The sequence below is a fragment of the Barbus barbus genome, assembly GCF_936440315.1.
Source record: "Barbus barbus genome assembly, chromosome: 41".
Taxonomy (NCBI): domain Eukaryota; kingdom Metazoa; phylum Chordata; class Actinopteri; order Cypriniformes; family Cyprinidae; genus Barbus; species Barbus barbus.
The window spans coordinates 13,522,732-13,548,979 of NC_136719.1; the positions used below are offsets into that span (position 1 = coordinate 13,522,732).

General features: G+C 39.9%; 1 protein-coding gene across 2 annotated transcripts in view; it reads left to right on the top strand.

The window, feature by feature from the left end:
• LOC306860590 (arginine-glutamic acid dipeptide repeats protein-like) overlaps positions 1-26,248 on the top strand; it is a 182,854-nt gene that overhangs the window by 77,829 nt on the left and 78,777 nt on the right. For both annotated transcript variants that reach the window (XM_079402358.1, XM_079402359.1), the window contains exons 2-3: positions 4,116-4,581; positions 15,997-16,067. In XM_079402358.1, the coding sequence (XP_079258484.1) occupies positions 4,260-4,581; positions 15,997-16,067 (393 nt within the window). In that variant the 5' untranslated portion in view covers positions 4,116-4,259. The remainder of the gene's footprint in view (positions 1-4,115; positions 4,582-15,996; positions 16,068-26,248) is intronic.

Genomic DNA, 26,248 nt, shown 5'->3' on the forward strand with positions numbered 1-26,248 from the left:
CTTGCGGTCAGCGCGGTAACTCGTCACTCGACGTGACGTGGTGGCGCAGTGCTGTAATCAGTCTGTCGTGTTGGAGGTTGAGGAGGAGAGCAGCTGCCCCGTCAGTTGCCGTCTACTCAAGATGACAGGCTGCCATTGACAGGACTGCTTGTCAGCTGCACCAGTGTGCCTGTCATAAGCCATTTCTCTTCATTTTTATACCTGCTCTATAAACACACCTCTCACACTGACAAACAGCCCAATTCTGCCCTGCTGCTGTCCTCCCGCAGGCTCCTCGCATTTCCAAATTCACTCGCTGTAGCTTTTTCAGCAGTTGTCAGGTTTAGCTGCACCAGAGGCTGTAATCTTTACTTTCCCGTTTATCTGAAGAGGGGGGAAGCGGCGCAAACCCTTTCAATTGCACTTCATCGTTACGCAGCCATTTCATGCTCTGGTATTGGCGGTCTCGTTTTTTGTTTTTCCGCTTCGTGCTTTTCGGCCAACCAAAGATTGATCTTTATTTTTATGAATGTTGACTTAAAAGAGGCAAGTAGCAGCATGCGTTGTAAAAACAGTATTTGATCCAAAGCTGTTTTCTGTCTGAGTCTCCTGCCAGGTTTTCTTCTCCATGCCTGTCTGTTCTGATTTCCACGGGTGATCGCTGTGCTAGCTGAGGTAGGGCTGCCCCTGGCCAGGCTGTAGTTAGTCTGACCAGCATGCACAACTAACAAACACTATGGCCTGGAGGGAGCGCCGGGTCTTATTCCAGTCTAACATATTGCTTGTAAGGAATTCTCCATAGCCTGAACTGGCTAGTTGTGCAGAGGTCTATATAAGCCTAATACCCTGTAAAACGTGCAGCTGAGCCTATTTGATAATGCAGTGGGGAATCCTGTTTAGGTCACTGTGCGGGGAAACATAGTGCTGCTTTTCATCGCCAGGCAAAAATGAGCTGGGGAATAGATCAGGCAGCTTGAAGTTTGTGCTCTTTTGATATAGCTGTGCTCAGAGCTCTCCTGAGGACGTGCGCTGCTGCTGTGGAGAAGAGCGCTGATTGTTGTTCCTTTTGGCGCACGACGTCACAGCGCTGCTCGCCGGCTGTGATTGATTAAACCTATTGCATGAGTATCAACAGGCCCTTGGTTTTACAAATATCTCACTACGTGTTACGAAATTTGTAAAAGAAAAAAAACCTTTAGAAGCCCCGCGTCTTTGTTAATGGTGTAACCGTCAAGTTACCGTTGAGAGAGGTTTACGAGCCGGGACATTAACCTAGGGACACCAAAAGCACATCGGTGCTGTATGTCAGCATGCTACCCTCGTCCCTTGAGGCTATTGGTGCTGATTATTTTATAAAATCGTAATATTATTTTATCATTAATTTGTATTTTTGTGGGGGAGTTGCACCACATGACATTTTACATCTAACCTTGTCTTGTTTAAAAAAAGGTCAAATTATCTGATGTTATCAGTTATGTTATGCAGTGAATCATGTGGGTCTGCACTGGTCCTCTTTATGATGTAATTTCCTGTTTTTTGGGGGGTTTTTACTGCATGTTTCTGTAATTCTGAAATTCTTTTGTTTTTTTTCTTCACTGTTAATATCAGAATAGTTATCACTAGTGATCGACCGATATTGATTTTTTATTACCGATACCAATTATTTGCATGTCTATGTGCCCGATAACCGATATGCAGAACCGATATTTATTTACTGTTATAGAGTAAATAAATTACTGCGTGAAGTAAGTCCATACTTCACTTTGGTTTTTCCTCCTTTCAGTCATCTTAACAAAAAATGTTTTGAGAATTAGCAGTCTTTCATGCAGGGCTCTAGACTCATTCTTCCCACTGATCTCACTTTTGCGCACGAGCACATAATTTGGTTGCAATTTGTTTTTTGTTTTTGCTACAACATTTGATTAATCAATGCATGCTGATGAACTTTTATCATAGTTTATAGTTATATGGTAATGAAAGTTTTCAACATTCAACTCGTTCTTTTTCATCTGTATTATTTGTGATTTAAATTTTGTGAACAGGAATTCCTTTTTTCGTGCGCTTTTTACTTTCAAATTTGCGATCTTGGTGTCACATTTTACAAGAAAAGATCATTGTCTGTTTTGCTTATATCTATACACCTTTAACTTTTTAAGACTAAAACAAAAGATGGATTCATTGTTATTCTTAATTAAAAAGCGCAACAACAATAAAACAGTACGTTGACAATGACAAACTCTTACATAACATTTATCAACAAAAACGAATAAGACGAGGCATGGCACACCACATGCTGTACTATATACCTAGTATATTACAGAATGTTTAGCAAACTCTGAGGAAGCAAATAAATATTAATATATTTTTTTTTAATTAAGGAAAGCCTCCATAGCATAACCTGAGGTAAACAGCAAAGATAACAAGCTTCTCAAAACGAAAACAAAAAGAAGTAAAACTAAACTGGCTGTAGCTGACAGGACTTGCATGTTTTTTCTACAAGAATACCACCACGTTCACCTTCTCTGGTTTAAGAAGCGGTCTTTTACTTTAGTTTGAAAAGAAATCCATCCGTTGCGCTCCATCCGCGACGCGCACCTTCACGCTCGTGCTGACGCGGCGAGTATAAACCAGGCTCTACCCACTAAGCGCTCGTGCTGAAAGCGCCTCTCTTCACGTGATCAGTGAAATCTGACTCCTGCTATAATGTGCTGCGGCTGGCAGCGCGCGCTGTATGAAGCAGACGCTTTGGAGCAAAGCAGACCTGGCACTAGTACAAATGCGACCACGTCAAATTTTAACTCGCAAACAATTACCATTTTGGTCGCAGTCTAGAGTTAAAATAGAGAAAAATATTTTTTTTATTTATTTAACCTTTATTTATCCAGGTAAACTGTTTGAGAACCACTTCTCATTTACAAACATGACCTGGCCAATTTCATTTTTAACTACAGTTTTAGTAGGTTTATAAGCTGTTTAATAGGATAAAGAGTGAAGAATAATTCACTGGATAATGTTAATTCACGGAATAATATTCTCTGGAATATTGGAATATAACAAGCATTGTATTTTATTGCATTTCTCAACTGGCATGCTTTAAATTATGCTGCTGACAGCGCGGTTTATCTGCATTTACACAGAACTATAGGCTACTCAAACTGCGATCGATCGCGGAGATAATAAATAATTAATTTCCATAGAGTTGTATTAATTTAGATGTTTATAAACGAAATAATGGTTATATAGTGAGTGTTAATACAATTTAGGGTGCTTCAAAAAAGTGAATCTTGTTAAAAGTTACATGCGGTGTCCGAGCTGGAGCATTTCTTGAGCATCAACCCGCTGTGAACTGCAATATGAAAGCGGCTTCACGAGACTAATGATGAGCATATAGACAACAGAGAGAGAATTACATTCAATGCTTTTCTTTCCAACATGCAATCATTCATGGCTGTATTATTTAATTCATGCAAAGTTACGTCTTTATTGGGAGAGGACTTGACGGATTATCTATGTGACTCCGACTTCACGAGACTAATAGACCACAGAGAGAATTAAATTTAGCGCTTTTATTTCCACCATGTGCTAATTCATGGCTGTTATTTCAGGCAAAGTTATATCTTTATAGGGACAGGGCTTGACAGTATCTTATTTATCATATTTCTTAGAGCCAAGTTGCATTTAAACTATATATCAGGCATTTATGTAATACATCTAATTTGTGCATTAATGCCTGTAATATTAAATAGTTTACTAACTACAGCAAATCAAGTACCTGCACGCCGTTGCTGTCTCGTCTCCCCTCAGATGCGCTGCAATTGCGATCCTGCGCGCAATTCTGAAAACGTCCACAAGATGGCGGTGTTTATCGGGGAATCCGATATTACAAAACCGATATTCGATTATGGAAAAATGCTTAAATATCGGGATAAATATCGGTAAATCGATATATCGATCGATCTCTAGTTATCACCCTGACATTGATTTTCTGCCCCCTCCAAAACAAAGTATTTTTTTTTGTTTGTTTTTTTGTGTGGTGAAATGCCATTGTGAGAAAGTGGATTCATATAGGACAAAAGTGTCACTTCATTTACCCCTCTAACAATCTTTTTTTTTTTTTTTTCTCTCTCTCTATTCAGCTCTTCTGAAACACTGGGGTTGTTGGTGTGGCCAAATTTTCCCTGGATTTGATTGGTAAATTCAGAAGACTGAAGCCCAGGCTCACAGTCTACCTTTCACGGAGGCCCAGCCGTGAGAGGACAGAAGAAGGCACGTGGCGAATCATGACTGCCGACAAAGAGAAGGACAAGGAGAGGGAGCGCGACCGGGACCGGGACAGAGATCGCGATAAGCGGGACAAAACACGCGAAAGCGAGAGCTCGCGGCCACGCCGCAGTTGCACGCTAGAGGGCGGAGCTAAAAACTATGCAGAGAGCGAACACAGTGAGGACGATGACAATGAGACGCCTGGGGCCGCCAACGCCGAGGAGGCCACTAAAAAGGGCAAGAAAAAGCTACCCAAGAAGAAGTCGCGCTATGAGCGAATGGAGAATGGCGAGATCACTTCCTTCATTACGGAGGACGATATTGTTTACAGACCTGGCGGTGAGTTTTGGTTGTACAATACTTAAACATTTTGTCTGTCTGACTCGTAGTTTTTCAACTGAAGGAATTTGAGACGGTTGTCATAAAAATAATCATGCCATCATACAGCAAGCATGTATTTGGCAATATTTTGTTAACATTGCTGAAAATGTTTTTTTTAGCATAGCATTATCAGGTCACTGCAAATGCATTTTCATTGGCTGCTGTGCTTGACTAAATAAATTCACTGCTGCTTGATGAAAATGCAGATGAAATCAGTGTGATGATATTTGAAACGGTCATATTTTTCACACTTAGCTTTCCAAAGCGCACATAAGATTCTTGTTTTTCTTTATATTTTTCATTGAGCGGCAGAAATAGCGAAACGGTCCACATTAGGTCTTTATTAGGCGCTGAGATTGAGCCTAGACCAGAGCAATAACCTTTTCCTGCGCTGTAAACATGGCCTCTCTTTCACCTGCTGTTTAGAAATTGGTTGTACATGAGGCTGGGGGGAAATGTCAACACTCCGGCGGAGGGCAAGGCACGGCTGTGTAGCGCAGCTGTCGTAGTCCTAAATCATCCTCGCCGTGTCTTTCATTTATTTAGCAGCAACAGAAAGGTCAAGCAGTATGCTTAGTTATTTAATGTGAAGACGTCAAATTATAGCCAATGCATAATTTCCAATCTCGTCTCTTCACCCCGTCTCTTCTGCTTAGAGATGCATTTGCTCAGAGGGGGAAGGTGGGGAATGGCTTGATGGTTGCCCCCTCCTCCTCTTCCTCCAGCCGTTGCCCCTGTGGAATCGGGTTGGAGGCATTATCTGCTGAAGGTCCTTGAAAACACAGTTGCTGAAGCTCTCTTTCGGTAATAACCCAGCAGACCCCTTCCCTGCTCTGTTTTGGAAAGTACCGCTGCTCTGCTTTAGATAAGACTCAATTGAATCACATATCTGAGGCATGTTAGTTGATTTTGTCAGTGCGGCAGTGGAGAATAGAAAGGAATGTCACCATGTTTTGAAGATGGTTGCTTTAAAGTGCCATTGTTCTTTAAAAAAGGGAAGGAGACCATCTTAATTCCACCACAGTAGATGATTGTCATGTTAGGGATTTAAGAATTTGCAATACGCTGTTTATACAGCAAACCTTTCAATTGACTTTCACTGTCCTATACATCATAAAGCTGATCTGTTAATGCTTCAAAGGCATTGTGCTTTATATAAGTGCATATACACTATATTGCCAAAAGTATTGGGTCACCCCCTTCTAATGAACAGGTTTGACTACTTTAGTAATTTCAATGAGTACAAATCTTAATGTTTAAGCATATAATGTTATTCTAGGGAATTGTGTGTTTCTAATTTTATAACAACAGTTTGGACAGGACCCTTTTCTATTCTAACATGACAGTGCCTCTGTGTATAAGGCAAGGTTCAAAAAGAAATGATTGATTCAGTCAGTGTGGAAGAAATTGACAGGTCTGCATAAAGCAAAGTCCTAATCCCAGCTGAACACCTCTGGTGTGACTTTAAATGCAGATCTTGAGCCAAAAACTCTTCACCAAACACCAATGATTTGTACATACACTATATGGACAAAAGTATTGCCCCCCCCCCCCCCCCCCCTTTTTTTTAGAACAGAAGAAGGCACTTCCAAAACTGTGGCAACAAAGATGGAAGCATAATTCACGTATTTAAAAACTGTATTTCCATCTCTGTTGCAGCAGTGTTGAAAGTGTCTAAAATGACTGTACCCATATACAAGTCATTGGTGTTTGGTGATGAGTTTTTGGCTCAAGGTCTGCATTTAAAGACACTAGGGCTGCAACGATTAGTCGACATTATCGACAACGTCGACAATAAAAAATGGTCGACAAATATTTTTGAGTAGTCGTTTGATCTCACATGACCTAATGTTAGAGCCTGCAATACTGCGGTTTGACCAGTGTGGCACTGTAGCGCAAGACTGTAGTTCAGCCCTCCTGCATGCATTCAAGAGAAGACACACAGCGCTTCAGAGAAAATGCATCTGAACTTGAGCGGCGTTTGGAGGAACATGTTAATATATATTGCGCGCTTTCGTCTCAGTAACTAAATAAACACAATAAAAACTGACAGCAGTGTGAAAACAGCATTTAAAAATGCATCTGATTACAACGATGTGGATGTTTGCATGAGCTCTGCTTTTGAGTAATGTAACGTTTCTCCAGTAATGTCCGGTCACATCATGTTTATTTATATAGCACTTTATGCAATAGCCTTAATTCAAGCATCTTTACGGTATTAAACATGAAAAACCAGAGTCAGTGTCGCTTTCAGTTAGAATTAAAATTTTATTTTTGATATAAAGCAGCTCTCCAGTGTGGAGTTAGCTAATTATTAAATTTTATTAGTGGGAAAAAAAATAGTTTCATTAAAGTGACAGTTTGGTTTACAGAGACCAAAGCTTGATCTAGCTAAGGACTGTTTTGATTATTCATAACCCTATAAGGTATTTTAAAATATTATGTTGTGAATAAAATAGTTTATCCAAAGCGTCGTATCACTTGCCTTTATTATGTTTCTTATCTATATGACTTACAAAAGGAGAAGTTAGGCAGAATGTGCAAATGTGTCATTCAGTTTCTTTTTCATGTAGCTAATTATATGGTGTGATTTTTGTGTGCCAAATACATCTATTTGTATAATGAATTGGTAACACTTTACAATAAGGTATCATTTATTAACAATAGTTAATGTATTAATTAACATCAATGAACAATGCATTTATTACATTTAACTATTAATCTTTGTTAATGTTGGTTAATAAAAACTGTTAAAAAACAGCATTAGTAAATGCTGAAATTAACTTTTAGATTAACAAATGCTGTAGAAGTATTGTTTATTCTTAGTCCATGTTAACTAATGTTAAATAATGAACCTTATTGTAAAGTGTTGCCAATTAATTGTTTAATAATTGTAATTACATATACTTTTCTAAAGCTGAAGTGACCTTTATGTTAGAATATGTATAACTTAATATTTTAACTAATCACAATTATCAAAGTCTACTGGTTAATCAGTGGAATAATCAATGATCGTTAGATTAATCGATTAGCAAAATAATCATTTGTTGCAGCCCTAAAAGTCACACCAGAGGTGTTCAGATGGGATTAGGACTTTGCTTTATGCAGACCTGTCAATTTCTTCCACACTGACTGAATCAATCATTTCTTTTTGAACCTTGCGTTATACACAGAGGCACTGTCATGTTAGAATAGAAAAGGGTCCTGTCCAAACTGTTGTTATAAAATTAGAAACACACAATTCCCTAGAATAACATTATATGCTTAAACATTAAAATTTGTACTCATTGAAATTACTAAAGTAGTCAAACCTGTTCGTTAGAAGGGGGTGACCCAATACCTTTGGCAATATAGTGTGTATTTGTATATGTATAATTTTTTAAAAATCTGTAAACCGAGCCACTTTAAAACACTGGATCATGTAAAATGCGTGTATTTATAAGCCATATTGCGATTTTATTTAGGGTAATCGTGCTGGTCTAGGCATATATGCATGCATTCAGTTTGCGGTCAGTCGCTGCAGCCTTATTGCAATCAGATTTGATTCAGGAGGCTTAAGTAGACCCAAAGCCTGTGCTGGATTAAACCCTACTAAATGTTAAATCCTTTTATATTTGTCTAGTGACACACAATATGTAAAACCGGCCACCCTTGGAGTGGGTATTAAAAACGTCGAGAAGCCAACGGAAAAAGAGAGTGTAATCAAGGGAGAGAACTGAAACAAGACAATAATTGCTTTTGTGGCTCGAGAGTCGGCCGCGCGCACGTATGACACTAGATAAGAGGAAGTAATATTGAAAGCCAACACGGAGATCACCCTCATACTTTTTTGCCCGCTAACGTTTTTATAGCAATCTTAGCATGCATTTATTAGGTTGTTTGAAAAAAAAGCAAATAAGGCACGTCATTGGAGAGATGGAGTGTGCTTGAGTGAGGAAGGGAAGGAATGGAAAATAGGAGTGAGTGGAGTGTGATATGGATGGGGAGAGAGAGATAGAGAGGCATTTGTATTGCAGACAGTGCCGCTCAGATGGAAGGAAGAGTAAAGCAGCTGAATCGATCAGGCCTTTGAGTGGCGTTCTCGTGTCCAGGCTCCCTGTAGCTTTGCGGATATTCGCTACACGGATGCAGCTTATGGATCCAGCCGGGAGATTATACATGCATGAGATCAATACTCGGGCCTCTGCGAGCTGGCCGTGGCTGTCTGCAGTCCGTCTTTACAAGCCAGAGTCGCACTGATGTCCTTGTACTGTGATGGCAATTTGTCTCCCTGGCTGCCATTTGGCTTTTAAAATGGAGAGCTCATCAAGCGGGATTGGCTGGATGAGTACCACTCCCACCCGTGTGATGAGAATGCTGACAATAAAGAGAGGTGAATGTCCACAGTGGGCTTAGCTGAGGGTTGGGGTGGGCTTTATATGGTGCTCATTATAGCGCTCTTCCAAAACCTAGCAGGCTGCTTACCTAGAGAGCATTTTAAGGCAGTATAGATGCGCTCTTGATGCAAACATAGTTCCAAAAGTATACCGACATGATTATTTGACCCAAATTAGCCCTATATCGGTTATCAAATGATATTAAGATTTTTTTATTATTAGTTCAAATTGGATATCAGATGATGAGTTGTGCAGGCTGATTTTCATTTATTTTTACAATTAGACTGCCTTTGCTGTCGTCTAACACTCACAGGTTTATCTTTAGAAGTTAGATGCACTTTCACTATTATTATAATTAAGTTATTAATGTAAAGTTAAATTCTTTAAATTCCTGCATTTTTATTTCAATAATAAGAATAAAACAATGTAATAATAAACAAGGAATAATAATAATAAATTAATATTAACAATAATAATAATTGTTACATTCTTTCTTTTTTTTCCCCTTATTTTTAAAATGCCATTTTCCAACATTTTTTTAATATTATTATTATTATTATTATTATTATTATCATCAAGTTATTAATGTAAGTTCAATTCTTTCCCTTTTCGGCATTTTTATTTTAATAATAAGAATATAACATTGTAATAATAAACTAGGAATAATAATGATAATAAGTATAGGCGTTTTTTTTTTTTAAATGGCATTTTCCAGCAGCTTATTATTATTATTATTATTATTATTATTATTATTATTAATATTAATAACAGTAATGAACTAGAAATAATATAATAAAAATTGTTCACTTTAAAAAAATTCTAAACATTTTATTTCTTGCTTTATTGTAATAATAATAATCATCGTCATAATTTTTTTCAGCAAGTTATAATGAAGTATGGTATTGGTGCTTCCCTAACCAAAGTCTAAGGCAGTATTGCTTGCATCCTTTTTTTTTTTTTACACTGTCTGTCTAGTGTGTTGCATTTCAGTCACTTATGAGGTTCCTTAGGCTGCTGACTGTGCAGGTAGTAGACAACAAGGCAGTTTACTAGATTTTGGAACTGAGCTTATGGTTGGGTGTTATGATTGAGGTGGCGGTCTAGATGTTGAATTTACGAAAGTTCTTCGATGAGTGCGTCCCTGAAGATGGCCTCTATTTCTCTCTCTCTCTCTCCCTTTCTTTCTGTCTCTCTCTCTTTGTCTCTCTCTCTCTCTCCCTCCTCTCTCTCTCTCTCTCTCTCTCTCTCTCTCTCTCTCTCTCTCTCCTGGCTGCCTGTGGGTGTCTGGACAGCTGTCACCTAATTACGGAGCCACCCAAACCTTGTAGTCTATTCCGTAAGGCTGAGATCTCCACCGGGAGCTTGAACACGTTGTCCTCACATACACAGAGTTGTGCGGATTCCTTGTCAGCTCGCTAATGTCATTTCAAGACTGCTTTTTCTGCTCGCAATTTTGCCTGATTATTAGCTCGGTGTACATTTCATGTTTGTCAGTGGATACAGTAGAAAGAGGTTATAGAAACACTAACAGCCGAGCAAAGCGTCAGAACTTTCCTTGGAACACAGTCAAGAAGGAACACAATGGACTTGGCGGGGTGAAAATGGACATGCACCACCTTCGCAAAAAGAGAGCTCGGGCCATCGCAGAAATAAACTACTACTCCTCCTCCTCCGTTTGTCATCAGAGGGGAGAAACCAGGCTCTCTCTTGGCTTAGAGTCATGTATTATTCAGCGAGGTGAGACTAACCGCCTTTGACCACCTGAGTGAGTCATCAAGCAGCAGTCTTCATCTCCCTGTTGCTCTTCTGAAGAGACCGCAACAGTATCACCCCATGTTGAGAGACAACTTTTCCACGCATGTCTTCCACTCTGCTTCCAGCTGTCTCAAGATTTAGACAGACAGAAAGAGAGATGGGGGATGAAAAGCAGGCAGAGGCAGAGCAGGCGACAAGGAGACCCTCAGATCCATGTCTCGAAGGGGAGAACAGAAGCTTTGCTTTCTAAATCAAATCATTAAATGCGGTCAATTAAAAGGGACACATTTTACACTCAAAGCATTTATTTTTCCCTGAGGGTCACTAATGTTAAGGGTTCTTGTGCCAAAAAGATCTTTTTTGTTTGTGACCCTTTATCTGATCGTTAGCACATTTGTTATCTTGGCAATTTCTGCCTTTTTTTTTTGTTTTATTGTATTGAACAGTTTAATATATTTATTTGTACATCGTAATTCTTAGATTTTTACATTTTAGGTTATTTTTGCTGTATCTGTAGCATTTAAAACATTATTTTTTTTTAGATATTCAGACAAAATAGTATGTATTTTAATATACATTAAATATTTATATTTTAATATGATACATGTATAACGGTTATCTGTCATAACATGGAAAAATTTACTTATGATATCAGCAAGAATTAAAATATCTGTGTCCCTATATCTGATCATTCCAATAAGTGTTTTTTTTTCTGTGCCTTTTAATAGTTGTATATGTAAATGAACTCTGTTGCGAATAGCTAGTTCAGCATAATGACACTGTGTGAAACAATGCATGAGTCATGTTGTTGTGCGCTTTTGTTTGTTTCTTCATTTTAAACCCCCGTATTCTTCACAAAATAAAAGGCTTAAGTGTCACCAAAATTCTTCCTTTAGAACGTTTCAAACAGTGTGCAGAGAAATCTCTAGTACCAAACTGATAGCTGGAAATAAAAGAGCCAGATCTATTCTGAAATTTCCCTTCGTGTAGCATTGTATGACAGGGAGACTGTAGAGGCTTTTGTGAAATCGAACCACCTGCCATTTACAAATTAGAAAGCTGCTACAGACTAAGTGTACCACACTCGTCAAGCGGCTTCTGTTCCCAGCCCAGAGGGAGTCAGCTTTTTTCTGCCTGCTACTCTGAGGGCACAGCCACACAAGGTTTGATCCAATTCGGACTGGAGGTATTAATCTCTTGCAATGATATGAGGCAAAAATTGGCAAGTTTGACATATGAGAGAAGAGCAGAATAAGTGTGTGTGTGTGTATATTTGAAGCTGCAGGTCTCAATAAGGGTTAAGACCGGCTTGTTTCTTCTGACACAGGGCATTGGTGCCAGCTGAAGCACCTGCGCTGAAGTACTTCCCAGTACGATGTGACACGAGCGGTGCAGGTCGACGCTTCGCCACTTGTCGGTCATGTAGGAAGAGAGGGATGTGAATGCAACACGTGGAGTGTGAAGTCAGCACCTAGTCCGAACATTATTGCATTCCTCCGGCTACTTTAATTTCAAGATAAGCACGTTGGAGGATGACTGCAGCAGCCGTCTGCGTTTAACAATAATACGCTGAGCCAAGACGACGGGTTTTCTCAATGGTAACACCACCTCTCTCCTAAAGGAAACAGCTGAGCGCTTGTGTAATATTAACATTTTACTGTAGCCTTTTTGTGTCTCAGCATTCCTCCTCGAAGGCAGAGTGGATTAAAACAGCAACTGAATTGACACGGAAAGCAGGGCAGGTCTCTTTCAATGGGTAAAGGTGTGTTTTAAATTAGCCACGCTTCACCGGTTTAGGAGAATGGCTGAGGGAACAATAAGCCTCAGCGGAGGAGGAGGAGGGTTGGATGAGTGCTACCCCTCTTCCCTTTCCACATGAATATTCATGTTGCTAAGTGACGAGTGAGAATACATTTAAGAAATTATAGCTGCAAACAGATCAACTTCTAACATCCGTTTTGTCGTTTTACCTTAAGCACGGGTGCGTGCACGTGTGATGGACTATTTCTTCAGCTCAATAAATCTCAATCTAAGGATGAGGCCAGGCTGCTCCAGCAGAGTGGTCGATAATGGATCTGTGCTGTTTGCAAAGCCCCCACCCTTCTGTTCTCCTCGGGCCACTAAAGAGAGAGAGTGAGAGAGCCAGGTAAAGAGAGGGAGAGAGAGCTAGGACCTGTGGCCTGTGGGAGACATTTAGGAGTCCACAAAGCCCTAGAACAGCACACATCCCCTCAAATCCCATACACCCCTCCCCCAGACGCCCCTCTCTCTCTCTTTTTCTCTGCGTCTCTTTCCCTTTTTTCTCTGCCTGCTCATTCTCTGATGGAGAGGGGCTTCTCTAAAAGCACAGATTTAAAACCAAGCATCTTTTTGTTGGTCAACGTTGCAAATTTGTGCGACCAATTTGAACCCAATGCAAAATCTGCAGGTGAAATCTTTCATCCTCACATGAAATTCTCAACTGCCCAGATTGTGACTGTAAATGTGACCACAATTCCATCAAGTGTTTTAGGAAAGATATGTGCTGATTGTTTTTTCATTTTTCTAATTTAATGTTGGTGGAACTAAATGAAAATGATTCAGTTTCATTCTTAATTATCTTCAAGAACATTTTCATTATTTATATACTGAAAAATACATAAATACTACAAAATATTGACTTTCCTAGGCTGAAGTCACATTTACGGCTTCATTTACTAGCATTTCAAACCAGACCTTTATACCTCAGTATTTTCCTTACGGCTCACAGCACAGATATCTATTGCCTTGTCAGTATGTAGGGAATCCATTTCCTTTAAATGAATCTACTGGCCGGGTTAAGAGACTATAAGCCGCAATTCTCAAAGGTAAATCCCTCTCAACACCGCCTGGGACATTCTGAAACATGTCATCTCATTTCATTGAGATTTGTCTCTTTTGTTCTCCAGCCTCCCCTCCCCCTCTGGTGAAGGCGGTCAGTCACGGCGCTGATGGATATATTCACTGTAAGCATTATCTTGTAAATGAGAGGATGAGCTCAGGTAGAAAAAGACAGGCAGAGCACAGCCCACCCCACTAACACACTATAAAGCCTTAGAAAACCCTGTGCGGACCAGCTCTGATAACAAGCCTTTCCTGTCACACATGCAACCCACTCAAAATGGCCCCCTCTGCATTCTTAACCCCCCCCCCCCCCCCATTCCCCTCCCAACGAACGGTTTACAATGTGCTCAGCCCATTAAATATCTTTATTCCGCCTGCTGCATTGAACAGATAAACGCAACGAGATCAATAACGGCACCAGGCAAAACAAATAAATAAAAGATGATGTGCACTAAGAGGGCTGGAACGGAATCGCTCTCCTTTTGTTAGTAGTAGCTTTTAGCCTCCTCAGCCCACGCTATGTGAATTCATCCCTGGAATACTGAAGCGTTCAGATAAACATTTATCTCCATGCAGTTTTAGCACTACAGAGACACAAAGACTTCTAACATCTCCAAATCTGTGCTTAAAGCGATGACACTCACTCTGACTGCTATCCTCGGCGTGGTGTGAGAGTGTGTTTGTGCCACGCTTCAGGAGCTGTGTGTTCAGATATGGCTGCTGGGTAACTGCGAGGCTCGACCCCATCATCAACACACACGATTGTTGCTTATGGATTTAGCGAGCTGGAGACCAGATGGTGGCGTCGCCCCTTGCTTTTTAATGCACAGCTCGTCTTTTAACACGCGGTATGGCCTTTGTTTATGTGCCAGGAAGTGTGAATGAATCATGGGTTCAGGAATCTGTTGTGACTCTTGAAATCTGCTTTCTGATAAGCCACTTTTAACTTCCCGTTTGGTATTAGCTAGCTCATTATTTTAGGGGTTTATGTATTAATGTATGTTTGTTTGTTTTTTTGTTTTGTTTTTTTTACAGCTTGAAAGCTGATGTTTAATCTGTGCTTTATTTACAGGTTGAAGTCAACATGAAATGGCATTCGCTACTTGCCTATTGGTTAACATTAGGAGATATCATAAGAAAAGGAATGTGCTGACTTGGTTAGCACTTGGTTATATACTTGGTTAACATGATATAATAGACTGGACATCCTAGGCTATGTCATAGTTGTTACATTTTGATTCCATGTTTTAAACAGAGACTTACTTTATTTAGACACTATTTGGCACTAGGGATGTCTAAAGTAAAGATGGCCAGTTTTGATTTCATGTTGACTTGAAACCACAGCAACCCCAATCACCTCATCTCAAGCTGAACTGCACAGGTCTAGGTAACACAAATACTGGCTTGGTTGCCGGTGTAAAATGGATTTGTAGTGTGAAATAGCAGTGTAATGTAAAGAGTGTTTTGAATGGAGCGGTGACTGGCACCTCGGAGTCTGACAGAGGGTGATGAGGGTGATCCAAGCAGCCGAGCACAGCCCTCTGTGTTCTCAACACATTTGAACTATCAAAGAATGCTTGTCTTCAAACTAGAGGCTCATTCTTCTGTGTAAATAAGATTCTTATCTAGCAAACAGCTCTGAACACTCCCTTTCTTTCAAAAAAGACCCCCCCCCCCCCCCCCCCCCCTCACACACGCATACATAACTCGCAATAATTTTGATGTCGGTACAGCACTGCACTGAAGTATTTTCCATTTCAAGAGCACCTCAGATTGTCTCTCTGCGGAGAAGCGGGTGGAACAAGAGGGTGATCTTTTCATCCCCCGCACTCTACAAATGTTTGGCAGATTGACCGCAGAGGAAGGAAGTATGTGTGCGTGTATGTGTGTCTGCTTAGCTAAAGCTGCTTTCTCTTGTTTGGGCTGTGCAGTGTGAATGTTTTTGTTAAGAAGATGAAGGTTCGTGACCTGGCCGTACCACCAGTCACATTTAATTTAAACACCGAGGCCCTCTGCTCAGCTTTACTTCAGAAGAGGAAAAGTTATGCAATTTTATCATAATTTAGTATACGTTTCGTATCATATCAGCTTCAGTTTGTCTCCCATGTTCGTTTGTGTTTTCTTCCCTACACAAACCCCTGCCATCACATAATTGTGTTGGAACAATACCGACCTTCTCGGACTCCCCTTGATGTTTGTTCTGGAAAGGGCGTACTGTCCTGCGTCCAAAAGCCTTTTAATCCTATTACTCACATTCCAGTTGTGTTTTACAAAGGGAAACCGATTTTGTGCAGGTTTGAGAAATTAAGATAATTGAGATCATCTTATCTGACAGTCTAGATGATGTTAGTAACACTGTTATTTGTCCTCTTCTTCACAGATTGTGTGTACATAGAGAGCCGACGGCCGAACACGCCCTACTTCATCTGTAGCATTCAGGACTTCAAGCTGGTGAGTTGACTTGGCTTTTTCCTTCCCCTCATCCACCAGATCAAGGCTTCCGCTCCGCCAGCCCTTATGTAACGGTGTTGCCATTGTTTCGTTTCTTATCTTTTTCTATACATCCAAAGCTGGATCAAACGCAAGGGTTTGATGTGGGTAATTGCCTTGATTCCTTTCAGTGAAAAGGCCGGTTGCAATCGATGTCTAAGGGTGCTTTCACACCTGCCTCATTTAGTTCGGTTGAATCGCACTAGAGTTCGTTTTCCCTCTTGGTGCGGTTCGTTTGAGCAGGTGAGAATGCAGCAATCGCACTCGGGTGCGCACCAAAAGCGGACCAAATAAGCGTACCGAGACCTCCTTGAAGAGGTGGTCTCGGCATGCTTTCAAACGAACCCTGGAGCGGTTTTCCCATTTGTGGTGAGAACACGATCCGACCTCAAACAGACCCAACTGCAAAAAGAACTGCAAATTTTTTGACTAAACCAGCTGCCGTAGTCAGCTGCGCTGTGCATTATGGGATGAGGAAGTGTATGTTCACAGTTTGCAGTTTAGCATGGCAGGTCGCGGACAAACTTGGGGTTGTGAGGAGGTGCAGAGCCTCTTAGAAATTTGTAATAATAATGTAATAGCAGTGTGCTGTCTGCTGCATTTTACTCCTGTCCTTGTTTACTTCCGGGCACACCGTTGGAATTTCCCTGCACGCTCTTTCTTACCAATCGAAAAGCAGTTTAGGGAATGCGTTCAAAGACGCATCTAGCCAACAAGTGAAGCGGATGTTGTCACGTGACTGCATTTTGGTTTGTTTCAGCTGGTTCGGACCAGAGCAAACAGTGTGGTGTGAAAAGGAACCAAAATGGCTAAAAATAGCTACAATTTATAATTTTTTGCCTTTGGTCCGGACCAAATGAACCGAACTACAGATGTGAAAGCACCCTAAGAGTAATGCTCCTACAGTGTTGGAAAGTAAGTTTCATACCTTCAGATTTTCCTGTGCGCTTGTTTAACCAGGCTTATGGGTGTTTTCTGGAAATGAAATGTGCTGACAGTTGGCTTTTTTTCTGTTTTTAATGTCCGTGTTTTTTACTCTATAGGAAAATCAGCTTGCAACACTGAGATTTACCAGTTTAATTAGCTTGTGTGAAGCAGAGCACCAGATATTCTCTACAAAGCCTCGGCTTGCTCACACATGTTAACGTTGTAGCGCCAGCTTGGTTTTACATGCCTTTAATTGATCAATTAAAAAAAAGCGAGAGAATGGGAAAGAAAAACTCTTGTTGCGGATCGTGGTTCTTGCCACTTGATCCGCTCCTCACCGACGCTTTTTATATAGATTATTTATCAGCTACTTAAAAAGCTTGAATCTTCAAAGGACACGTTGATCAGAGAGCAAACCCACCTCAGATTCAATCTACTTTATTAGGCCAATATATTTCTTTGATTTATTTCCTCCAGCAGCCGCAGACAGCTGCATTTTATTCCTTCCATGGCTGCCACATTTGATGGTTGCTATGTTGAGATAACGTTATGTCACAAGCAAATAAGCACATTATGGCTTTTCTGATGGCTACTTCCCCACAGCAGGAGACAATTAGCCGAGAGGTTCTTGTCCCCACCCCCCATTGAGTGTGTGGAGGAAGACCCATGAGGCTTTGTTAATGGTACTGAACAGCTAAGGTGCTGATGGGAGGGAGTGGACACAGGACAGGCTGGCTTATGACAGCCACAGGAGCTGAAGTGGGGGTGGGGGGTTCAGGGCTGGCTGGATGAATGAGAAGGATGTGCAGAGGAAGGGAGGGTAGGTAGGGGAGTGCGTGCCAGAGCCCGGGCATCCAAGCAGCCTGTAATCGGATTGCTCTGAAGAGTGCTGAGGGCAGCAGAATCCTGCTCTTGCCAAGAATAACATATAGTATGTTTCGTGATTATCTTCATCTTGATTAAGTGCAGATCTAGGGGTCTTTGTCTGTGGCTGTAAATGTCAGAGGAGAAGACAAGGCTTCAATGGCCTTCCTTTCTATCTTGTACCACCTTAATCCATCTAATTAGTCAGTGCTCATCCATGATGTTGGCCGTGAAGTGGATTGGATAGCGGTTTGCCATGTAATTGCTAGGCATGGGTCACGATGGACAACTAGTTAGCTGTCAATTGTTGTAGTGTTGGCTAGTCGATTAGTGAGGTCAACTAGTATTTTGAGATTTTGTATTAAAAAATAAATATATAAATATGGATTGATAGATATATACACATGCTAAGAGAATCTAAATTGAATAAAATTATATATACAAATTTATATAAAAATTGAATATAATTTTATATTATATAAAACAAAAACCTAAAATATATATTTGTAATATTTATTTGTATAAAATGAATATCTATATTTTGTTCATGTAATATCAAATACTAAACTAAATATTAAACTAAAATGTATATTTATGTTTATATAATATCAAATAAATAAACATTGTGTGTGTGAATTTTATTTATTTATGAGACCAGTTTATTCAGTGACTGTGCAAATCAACAAGTTTTGAGTCATTTTGGACATTCCTATTAAGTGCACTGCTTTTTTACCAACATGTGGAATAAGAGTGTTTCATAGCTGTGGCATTGTTCAGCTCATTTAAAACAAGTGTAATGGACATGCTGATACAGCTCAGATGCTCACCTCTGAACGCCGGCTGTCACCCCTCTCCTCTTAATTGGGAAGCGAGCATCTGTCCACTGAAATGGTAGAAAAACCTTGAGGTCAATTGCCCTGACCCCACTCACCCCCCTCATGGACGTCCCTTCTCATGCATTCTCTCCTTTTCTTAGCTTTTAAAGCTGGCTTGATTCATTCACTCGTATTGAGCAGGGCAGAACGGGATAGCTGGCCATAACGGTAAATGAGGATATCGGAAAGGTTCCAGCATTAGCGGATTTACAGATACCCCCTTTCCACCAGTAGGAACCAGGTGCTAGTTCAGAGCCAGTGCTATTGCCGGTTCTTAGTTGGTTCGACTGGCGAGCCCTTTAAGAACCGGTTGCTTTTCCACAGGCTAGAGAACCAATACAGAGCAAGGTCTTACGTCACTGAATATGTTTTGTTTCACTAGTGCGGCAGCGCCAAACACAACAGACTTGTTCGAGGTGCATCGGCGCCACGCAGACAAATCGATGGATCGGCACACAACACACTAAAGCACTGCGAGAGCGATCCAAAAGCATAAAGAGCCGTCTGCTTTCCCGTCGCTCCCGTAGCACCCCGATGCCTCGCACCGACCGATCCACGCAGCGCCGATCCATCCCGAACAAGCCTAAACAAACTATCAACAATGGCGGACGTTGCGTTATTGATGTTCATGGCTTTACCAACCTACATCGGCATCCAAACACGGCGAATCCAACATGTTCGTGTTTAGCTGCTATTTCAAATATGGCGGTCCAAAATTTCTGTTCGTCTTGTTGGTCACGGTAACCCCGCCCCCAGCCCCTGACGCAAGCGGTTCTTCCTTCTAGCCCAGCCATGTTTTGGTGCTACTTACGAACTGCTTTTCCTGGTTCGGAGCTGGTGCTTTGGGTGTCGGAAGACAAAGAACCGGTTTGAAACTAGGCTTTGGCTCCGAACCAGCACTGGAACTGCCTTGGTGGAAAAGGGGTAGAGTGAATAAAGTGAAAAAGTCATCATAAAGTGAATTCATTACATGCGTAACGATCATGGCTCTCTGGAGGACAGGTTTCAGCCGTATTTTTTGCTAGCATGCTTTTGATAGCTTTTGTTTCATGCAGCGTCACGTGAGCCTCTCTCTCAGCGACCCTCTTCTGCCGTGAGGTGAGGAAATTGCCTAGCTTCTGGCAAAATAACCTCATTAATATGGTTCTCCTCTAGTCTTAAGGGTTGAACAACGTCACCCTGTGTACTTTATCTAATGACCTAGGAATCCAGTTAGCACCGCAGAGAAAACCTGCATGCTGCAATCAATCCCTCCGCCCACTTTGAACAATGAGATCTGTGTGTGCGTGCCTGGCCTGAATGGCTTGTATGTTGACGTGCGCACACTCACACTCACAGATCTTCAAACTGTCACAGAGGTGTTTCCGCCCTTCACTCAGTCCAAATTAGACCGTTAATTGACACACTTTCACTCAACCTTTTCCTTTTCCCCCTCAATCATATTCATATTCTGAATGAGCCTCCTGCTTAAACGAGCTTAAAGATGTACAAAGACAGGTGCCTCCACCCTTGTTTGAGTGCACACAGTCACCCCTCTCACATACACTGCGATTTAAGGCACAGCTGACTGAGCTCCCCTCAGCTTGTGTAAACATTAGTGTGGTAAAGACAGAATAAAAGAGATTAACGGAGGAAAGAAAGAGTGGGAATATAGTGAGTTGCTGCCATATGCATCTCTTCTGTCTGTCTCACCATCTCTTACACACACACAAGCCCCGCCTTTCAGTTTAAAGATCATTGCTCACTTGTTTACTTATATGCACGTGTGTGTGTATACATCCTGAATGTTTATTGCAATACAAGATGTTTAAAAAAAAGCTGTTTTATTCAACTTTCTGTTCATCAAAGAAAATATCAGTTTCCACAAACGTATTATGCAGAACAAATGTTTTCAGTGTTGATGATAATGTAATAAACATTATCATCAAATGTGCATATTAGAATGATTTCGGAAGGCTCATGTGACACTTAAGAGTGGAGTAAAGACTTATATTTTTTGAATAACAAGACTTAATTATAATGGTCACACTTTATTTTAAGGTACAATTCTCGCTATCAATAAACCATTAACTACGACTATTGCCTCAAACTTCTAATTTGCTGCTTAATAATAGTTAGTAAGGTAGCTGTTAATGTAGGATTGGGATATACAGTAGAATATGGTTATGCAGAAAATGTGCCTCATAACAAGTGCTAATAAACAGCCAATATGTGATTTAGTAGGCATGCTAATAAGCAAATAGTTAATAGTGAGAATTGGTCCCTATACTAAAGTGTTACCTTTTGTAATTCTTTACATCATTCACAAACCTTCATCAGATTGTAGTACACAGCCTTGTCTTTTTTCCAGGGTTTCTTATACCTTCAAATCCAAATTTGTAATGTTATGGTTTATTTCAGAGCTGGTTGGTTTGGTTTATGCTTTACAGTTTACTTTATTGACGAGTCTTTTGAGATCCGTATTGAGAAAATGAATGGGAAAAATACTTCCAGATCTAACATTGCTGAAAAAGAGTGTGGTCACTATTGTAGCTGGACCAGAATAATTGTGTTTTTAGTGTTTTTTTTTTTGTTTGTTTTTTTTTTAGCTAAAACTGCTAAATTTTTGATACCAGTGTCAGATTTTATTGCCCTTTAAAAATGTATTCAAATGCAATCTTTAGTAGTTTTGAAGATTTATGACTTTCTCTACAGTAGAGAGAAGCTGTGTTTGTATCTTCTACAATTCGACTTCAGGTGTGATAATGGGCCGCTGTTAGCCCAGAACCATTTTGTGTGTCTAAAAGCCAGCAGTGCATACTGCATGGACAGCATCTGTGTATTTATTTCATGGCCTCAGTCCATTAGTGCCGTGCATAAGACATACGCTGTATTAATGTGACGAGGGTGACACATTCAGTTAAGTATCTGTTGCTAATAGGAAAAGCAACTATGCAGCGGGTCCTGTTGACACTCTATTGGCTGGAAACAGAGCCTTGAGACATTGTTGGCTTTGAGGAGAAGAGGAGAGATAGGAAGAGAGAGATCTCTCAGGGGTTGCTCAGACACAAAGACAATTCAGCACCGAATCGATCATAAACAGCAGAAGCCTTTATCCTCGAGTCAATCACAGTCTCCAGCTCTACCCTCTTTGTCTCTGCCTGCCTCCCTTACTTGTTCCTCCTGTTAATTTGGGCCGGCTGCATATGCCCGATGACTGACACTGTTGTTGTCAGTGTGTGTTGTCGTGGCACCCTTCCCCCATCCCTGTGGCTAAACTAATTTGCTGATATTGGCCAGCTCAGCTGCAGCACAGCGCTGCCTCTAATGGAGTGATTGCTGCTTGCCTCTGGGGGCTCGGCCGCAGGCAGAAATGCCCTGCTCTTCTTGCTGTATTGGTGCTTATGGACATTTAATTAGGTGTGATGTACAATACAATTATCAAAAAGAACTCATGATTTCCAATGATGCACAGCAGCAGGACGGAGCAGGCAGAAAGGTTGTTCTTTGCTGGGTTTCCATCTGACTTTTAAATGCCGTTGTAGAATTCCAAACCTGCATGATCTTCGTTTGTGGAACATACAAAATCTTTCTTGCTGTATATTTGTCCATACAGTAAGAGTCAATGTTTTAGATTCCATTGACTTTCATTGTATGAACAAAAACAGTCAAAACATTTTTTAAGGATCTTTTTGTATAATGCAGGTGGGAAAATGTCACCTGGAAGGACATGAGGGTATCAAGGATAACCGTTTTCATTTGTGGGGGATTTATTTAAATCATACATTTCTATAATACCTGCATAAATGTATAGGTATTGTATGAATAAGTTATAGTTAAGGTAGATTTTCTGCCTAAAAAAAAAAGTTTTCTAAAGGAAAATAGTTTTGCTTGAAAGCGAACTTGCATTAAGGAAACATTTTTCACATATTTTAACTCTGTTGGAGGTCTGTTTCTTATGTCTCTGCATAACGCTGCAATGTTTCATAATCTATTTTAAATTATTTGAAATTTCTTAAAAAAAAAAAAAAAAAAGTGAAACATTTGTATAGAAACCCAACTATTGACACTTAACCAGCTTTTTATTAAAACATCTTGAGTTTGTTTTTTTAAATAGCATACAAGTATGAGACCCTGAAAATTTGAGGAAGTCTTGACATGACGATTTTTACAGCATTAGAACCCCCGTCTTTCACATGTTTGTCAGTTCCATACATCACCCGCCTTTTGCATGTTTATTTTTAGCTCACTTTATTTGTTTAATTACAGTAGTCCTACCAGCTCTGTTTAACACATTGTACCATTTTAAAATCCATTTTACAGATTTTTCCCATCAAATCTGAAAATGTGAAAACTCCAGTTTGGGCTGTCAGCCTGCTACAGCACCGTTATTCCACACACTGTTTGCTCATTGAGCCGAGCTATACATAGTAGGGATGTCACGGTACCAAAATTTCAGTATTCGGTACCAATACCAGTGAAAATCCACGGTTCTCGGTACCAATTTCGGTACCAAAGCAAAACACAAAAACATGCTAATTGAACAATGCACTATTTTTATTAATAAATTTTAACAAAAACAAAATGTACAAAAAATCAATGGCATTCTTTCTACTTATTTAAAATTGTATTTAAAGTTATCAAATTATTACTTTTAAGTAATAAAAGTATGAAAATTGAAAGAAAAAAAAAATTACAAACCTAAAAAAACAACAATATGCCATGACTGAATAACACTCTTCTTATTTATAAACTTAAACATTTTTATAAATTAAATTAAATATGCCATGACTGAACAACACTTTATAACCTAAAATATTATTATAAATTAAAACAAAACCATGGCTTTACAAGGATTGTATACATCTGAGTAGCCTAATTAAATAACTAAATAAATTACAAGCATTGAAAAGAACAAAATAAAAAATGTAAACAATGTCACTTACTCCAAGCTTAAAGTTTCACCCAAAACTACACTGGCCTACAGTTTTCTATAAGTTACTTTTTTGCCATTTCCAGATTTTCAGAAAGAAACACTAACATATCAACATGTTCCTGAGTCAGTCTTGAGCGTCTTGGGCTTACAATATACCCTGCAGTACTGAACACTCGTTCAGATGAACAGCTTGATGCAGCAATGCACAGATACTTCCTGGCAAACTCTGATAGTTGAGGTAGTGTACCCATATTTGTTTTCCACCAGGAAAGTGGATCGTCCTCAGCACTGACCTCAGGCATCTGACCGTACACCAAGAACTCACCATCTAACTCGTCACTTGCAGAAAGCTGTTCTTGACTTGAGGATGTTGGTTCCCCTTTTTCTTTCTTTTCCCCTTGTATGGTAGAAAGCAGTTGCTTCAGGTCAGATTTGGATTTTTTTGATGGCCTGACTTGACTTGAGTCTCCAGACACCTGAGCACCTGATGTGCTTCCATCATTTCCCATTTTCCTTACCTCATCCAGGAGACTTTGCTTTACATCATCCTTAAGAGAAACAAAGCTGTTCTTAAATCTTGGATCAAGGTAAGTTGCAGTGTTCAAAAGAAGCTGCAGCTGCAGGTCATCATAGCGATGCTGAAGATACTCGGTTATCTTTTCCTTCATCTCTTGGGCTAATGCAGAGTCAGTTTGTTCACGACTGAGACATTCATATATCTTCCAGAGTAATGGCAAGACTGAGGACAGGGTGGTATGTTTTTCCCCACTAAGTGCGTCTGTAAAAGGACTGAGTGGCTCAAGAACTGCTTTAACAGTTTCTAAAACTGTAATGTCCGAGTCTTTTGGCATCAGATGCCATTTTTTCCTGTCTTCAGCCAGCACAGCACAGACAACCTGCTGCTGCTCCAAGAAACGTTCCACCATATCGTATGAAGAATTCCAGCGAGTGGGTTCATCATGAATGAGTTTGTGGTCTGGAGAGGACAGATCTGTCTGTTTTTTGGCCAGGTGGCGTGAAAGTTTTGGTGATCTTGTGAAGGCAGAGATAGTTTTTCGAAGCCTTGACAGCGCTGCGGACACCCGGTTTATCTCTAATGCCTTATTTACAGCAAGGTGGAGGTTGTGTCCAAAACAAGGAATCCAGGTGTAGTCTTCAAAGGCCTTTTTGTTATTTGTGGCATTATCGGTTGTGATGCCTGACATTCTTACAATGTCCAACTTCCAGTCTTCAAGTTTCTCTTCAAAGGCCTCCTTTAAACTTTCAGCAGTGTGATCTGTGTTGAGACCACAGCAGCCAAGACACCAGGATTGTAGTTCCCACGATTTACTAATGTACTGCAGAGTTACAGACATGAAAGTGTCTGCAGTTCTACTTGTCCAAAGATCTGTTGTGCAGCTGTAAAACGGTTTCTCTCCGAGATGCTGGATTATGAGGTCTCTGGTGTCATTGTAGATGCGAGGAATCTCAGTGTACATAAAAAAGTTTCGGCTTGGAAGCTGGTATTTTGGGTTGAAGTGATGAAGCATTTGCTGGAATCCACATTTTTCAACAGTATAAACAGGCACTTGATCTATACATATGAATTCAGCAACTGCTCGGTTCAGTCTTCTTGCTTCAAGTGAGTTTTTTTCGTATTTCTGCTGACGCTGAAAAGCATCTGTAACTGTTGTCTGCTTCAGTGTTTGCTGTGGTGTTTCATTGTCTTCCTCTGCCTGTAGCTGTAAAAGGAAAATATAATATACTTCAGCAATGGGCTGAGTCTGACCAAATGCAACATTACATCAACACTAGCTAAAATATAACTTTTCAGTAAATAAACCTCAGGTTTTATAATAAATTTAGATAAGATTACATTAAGTGTATATGATATCACTGTTAAATATATGGGAACTGTAATATTAAAAACACTTTACAATAAGATTCCATTTGTTAGATAACATGACCTAACAATAAACAATAGTTATATATAGCAATTATTCTTCTTAGGGTTAATTTCAAAATTTACTGATACATTTTTAAAATCAAAAGTTTTATCTGTTGACATTATTTCATGCACTATGAACGACCAAGTGTTTGTATTAAATAACATTCCACAAATTAATTAATGTTTTAAAAATATATTGTTCACTAACTGTAAGTTGATGTTAGATGATACATGAAGTCATGTAAATTAATGGTATAAAGATAAAACAATAAAACGTGTTTAATTTGACAAACTGCGTTTGTTTAATTTTAAAGGACTTTTTAAACCAGCTAGAACTGCTTTTCTGACGGACTGATATTTAGGACGTTAACCATACATTTGTACATTCTCTACACAGGTCATTTAAAAGCCTCTGGTGTGTAAAAATAGTAAATACTGTCATGTCCTCCTGTCATGTCCTACTCTAATAAAAGCTATAGGAGCATTAAATAGTTAAAGAAACTTTCTAATATTCGCGTAGCCGCTATAACGGCTACCGCGCTTAGGCAAACGATTAACTACGCAGATGGCGATGCTTATTTCAATCCGACATTCAAATTAAAATATAGTATAATATTTATAACAGAAGCTATAA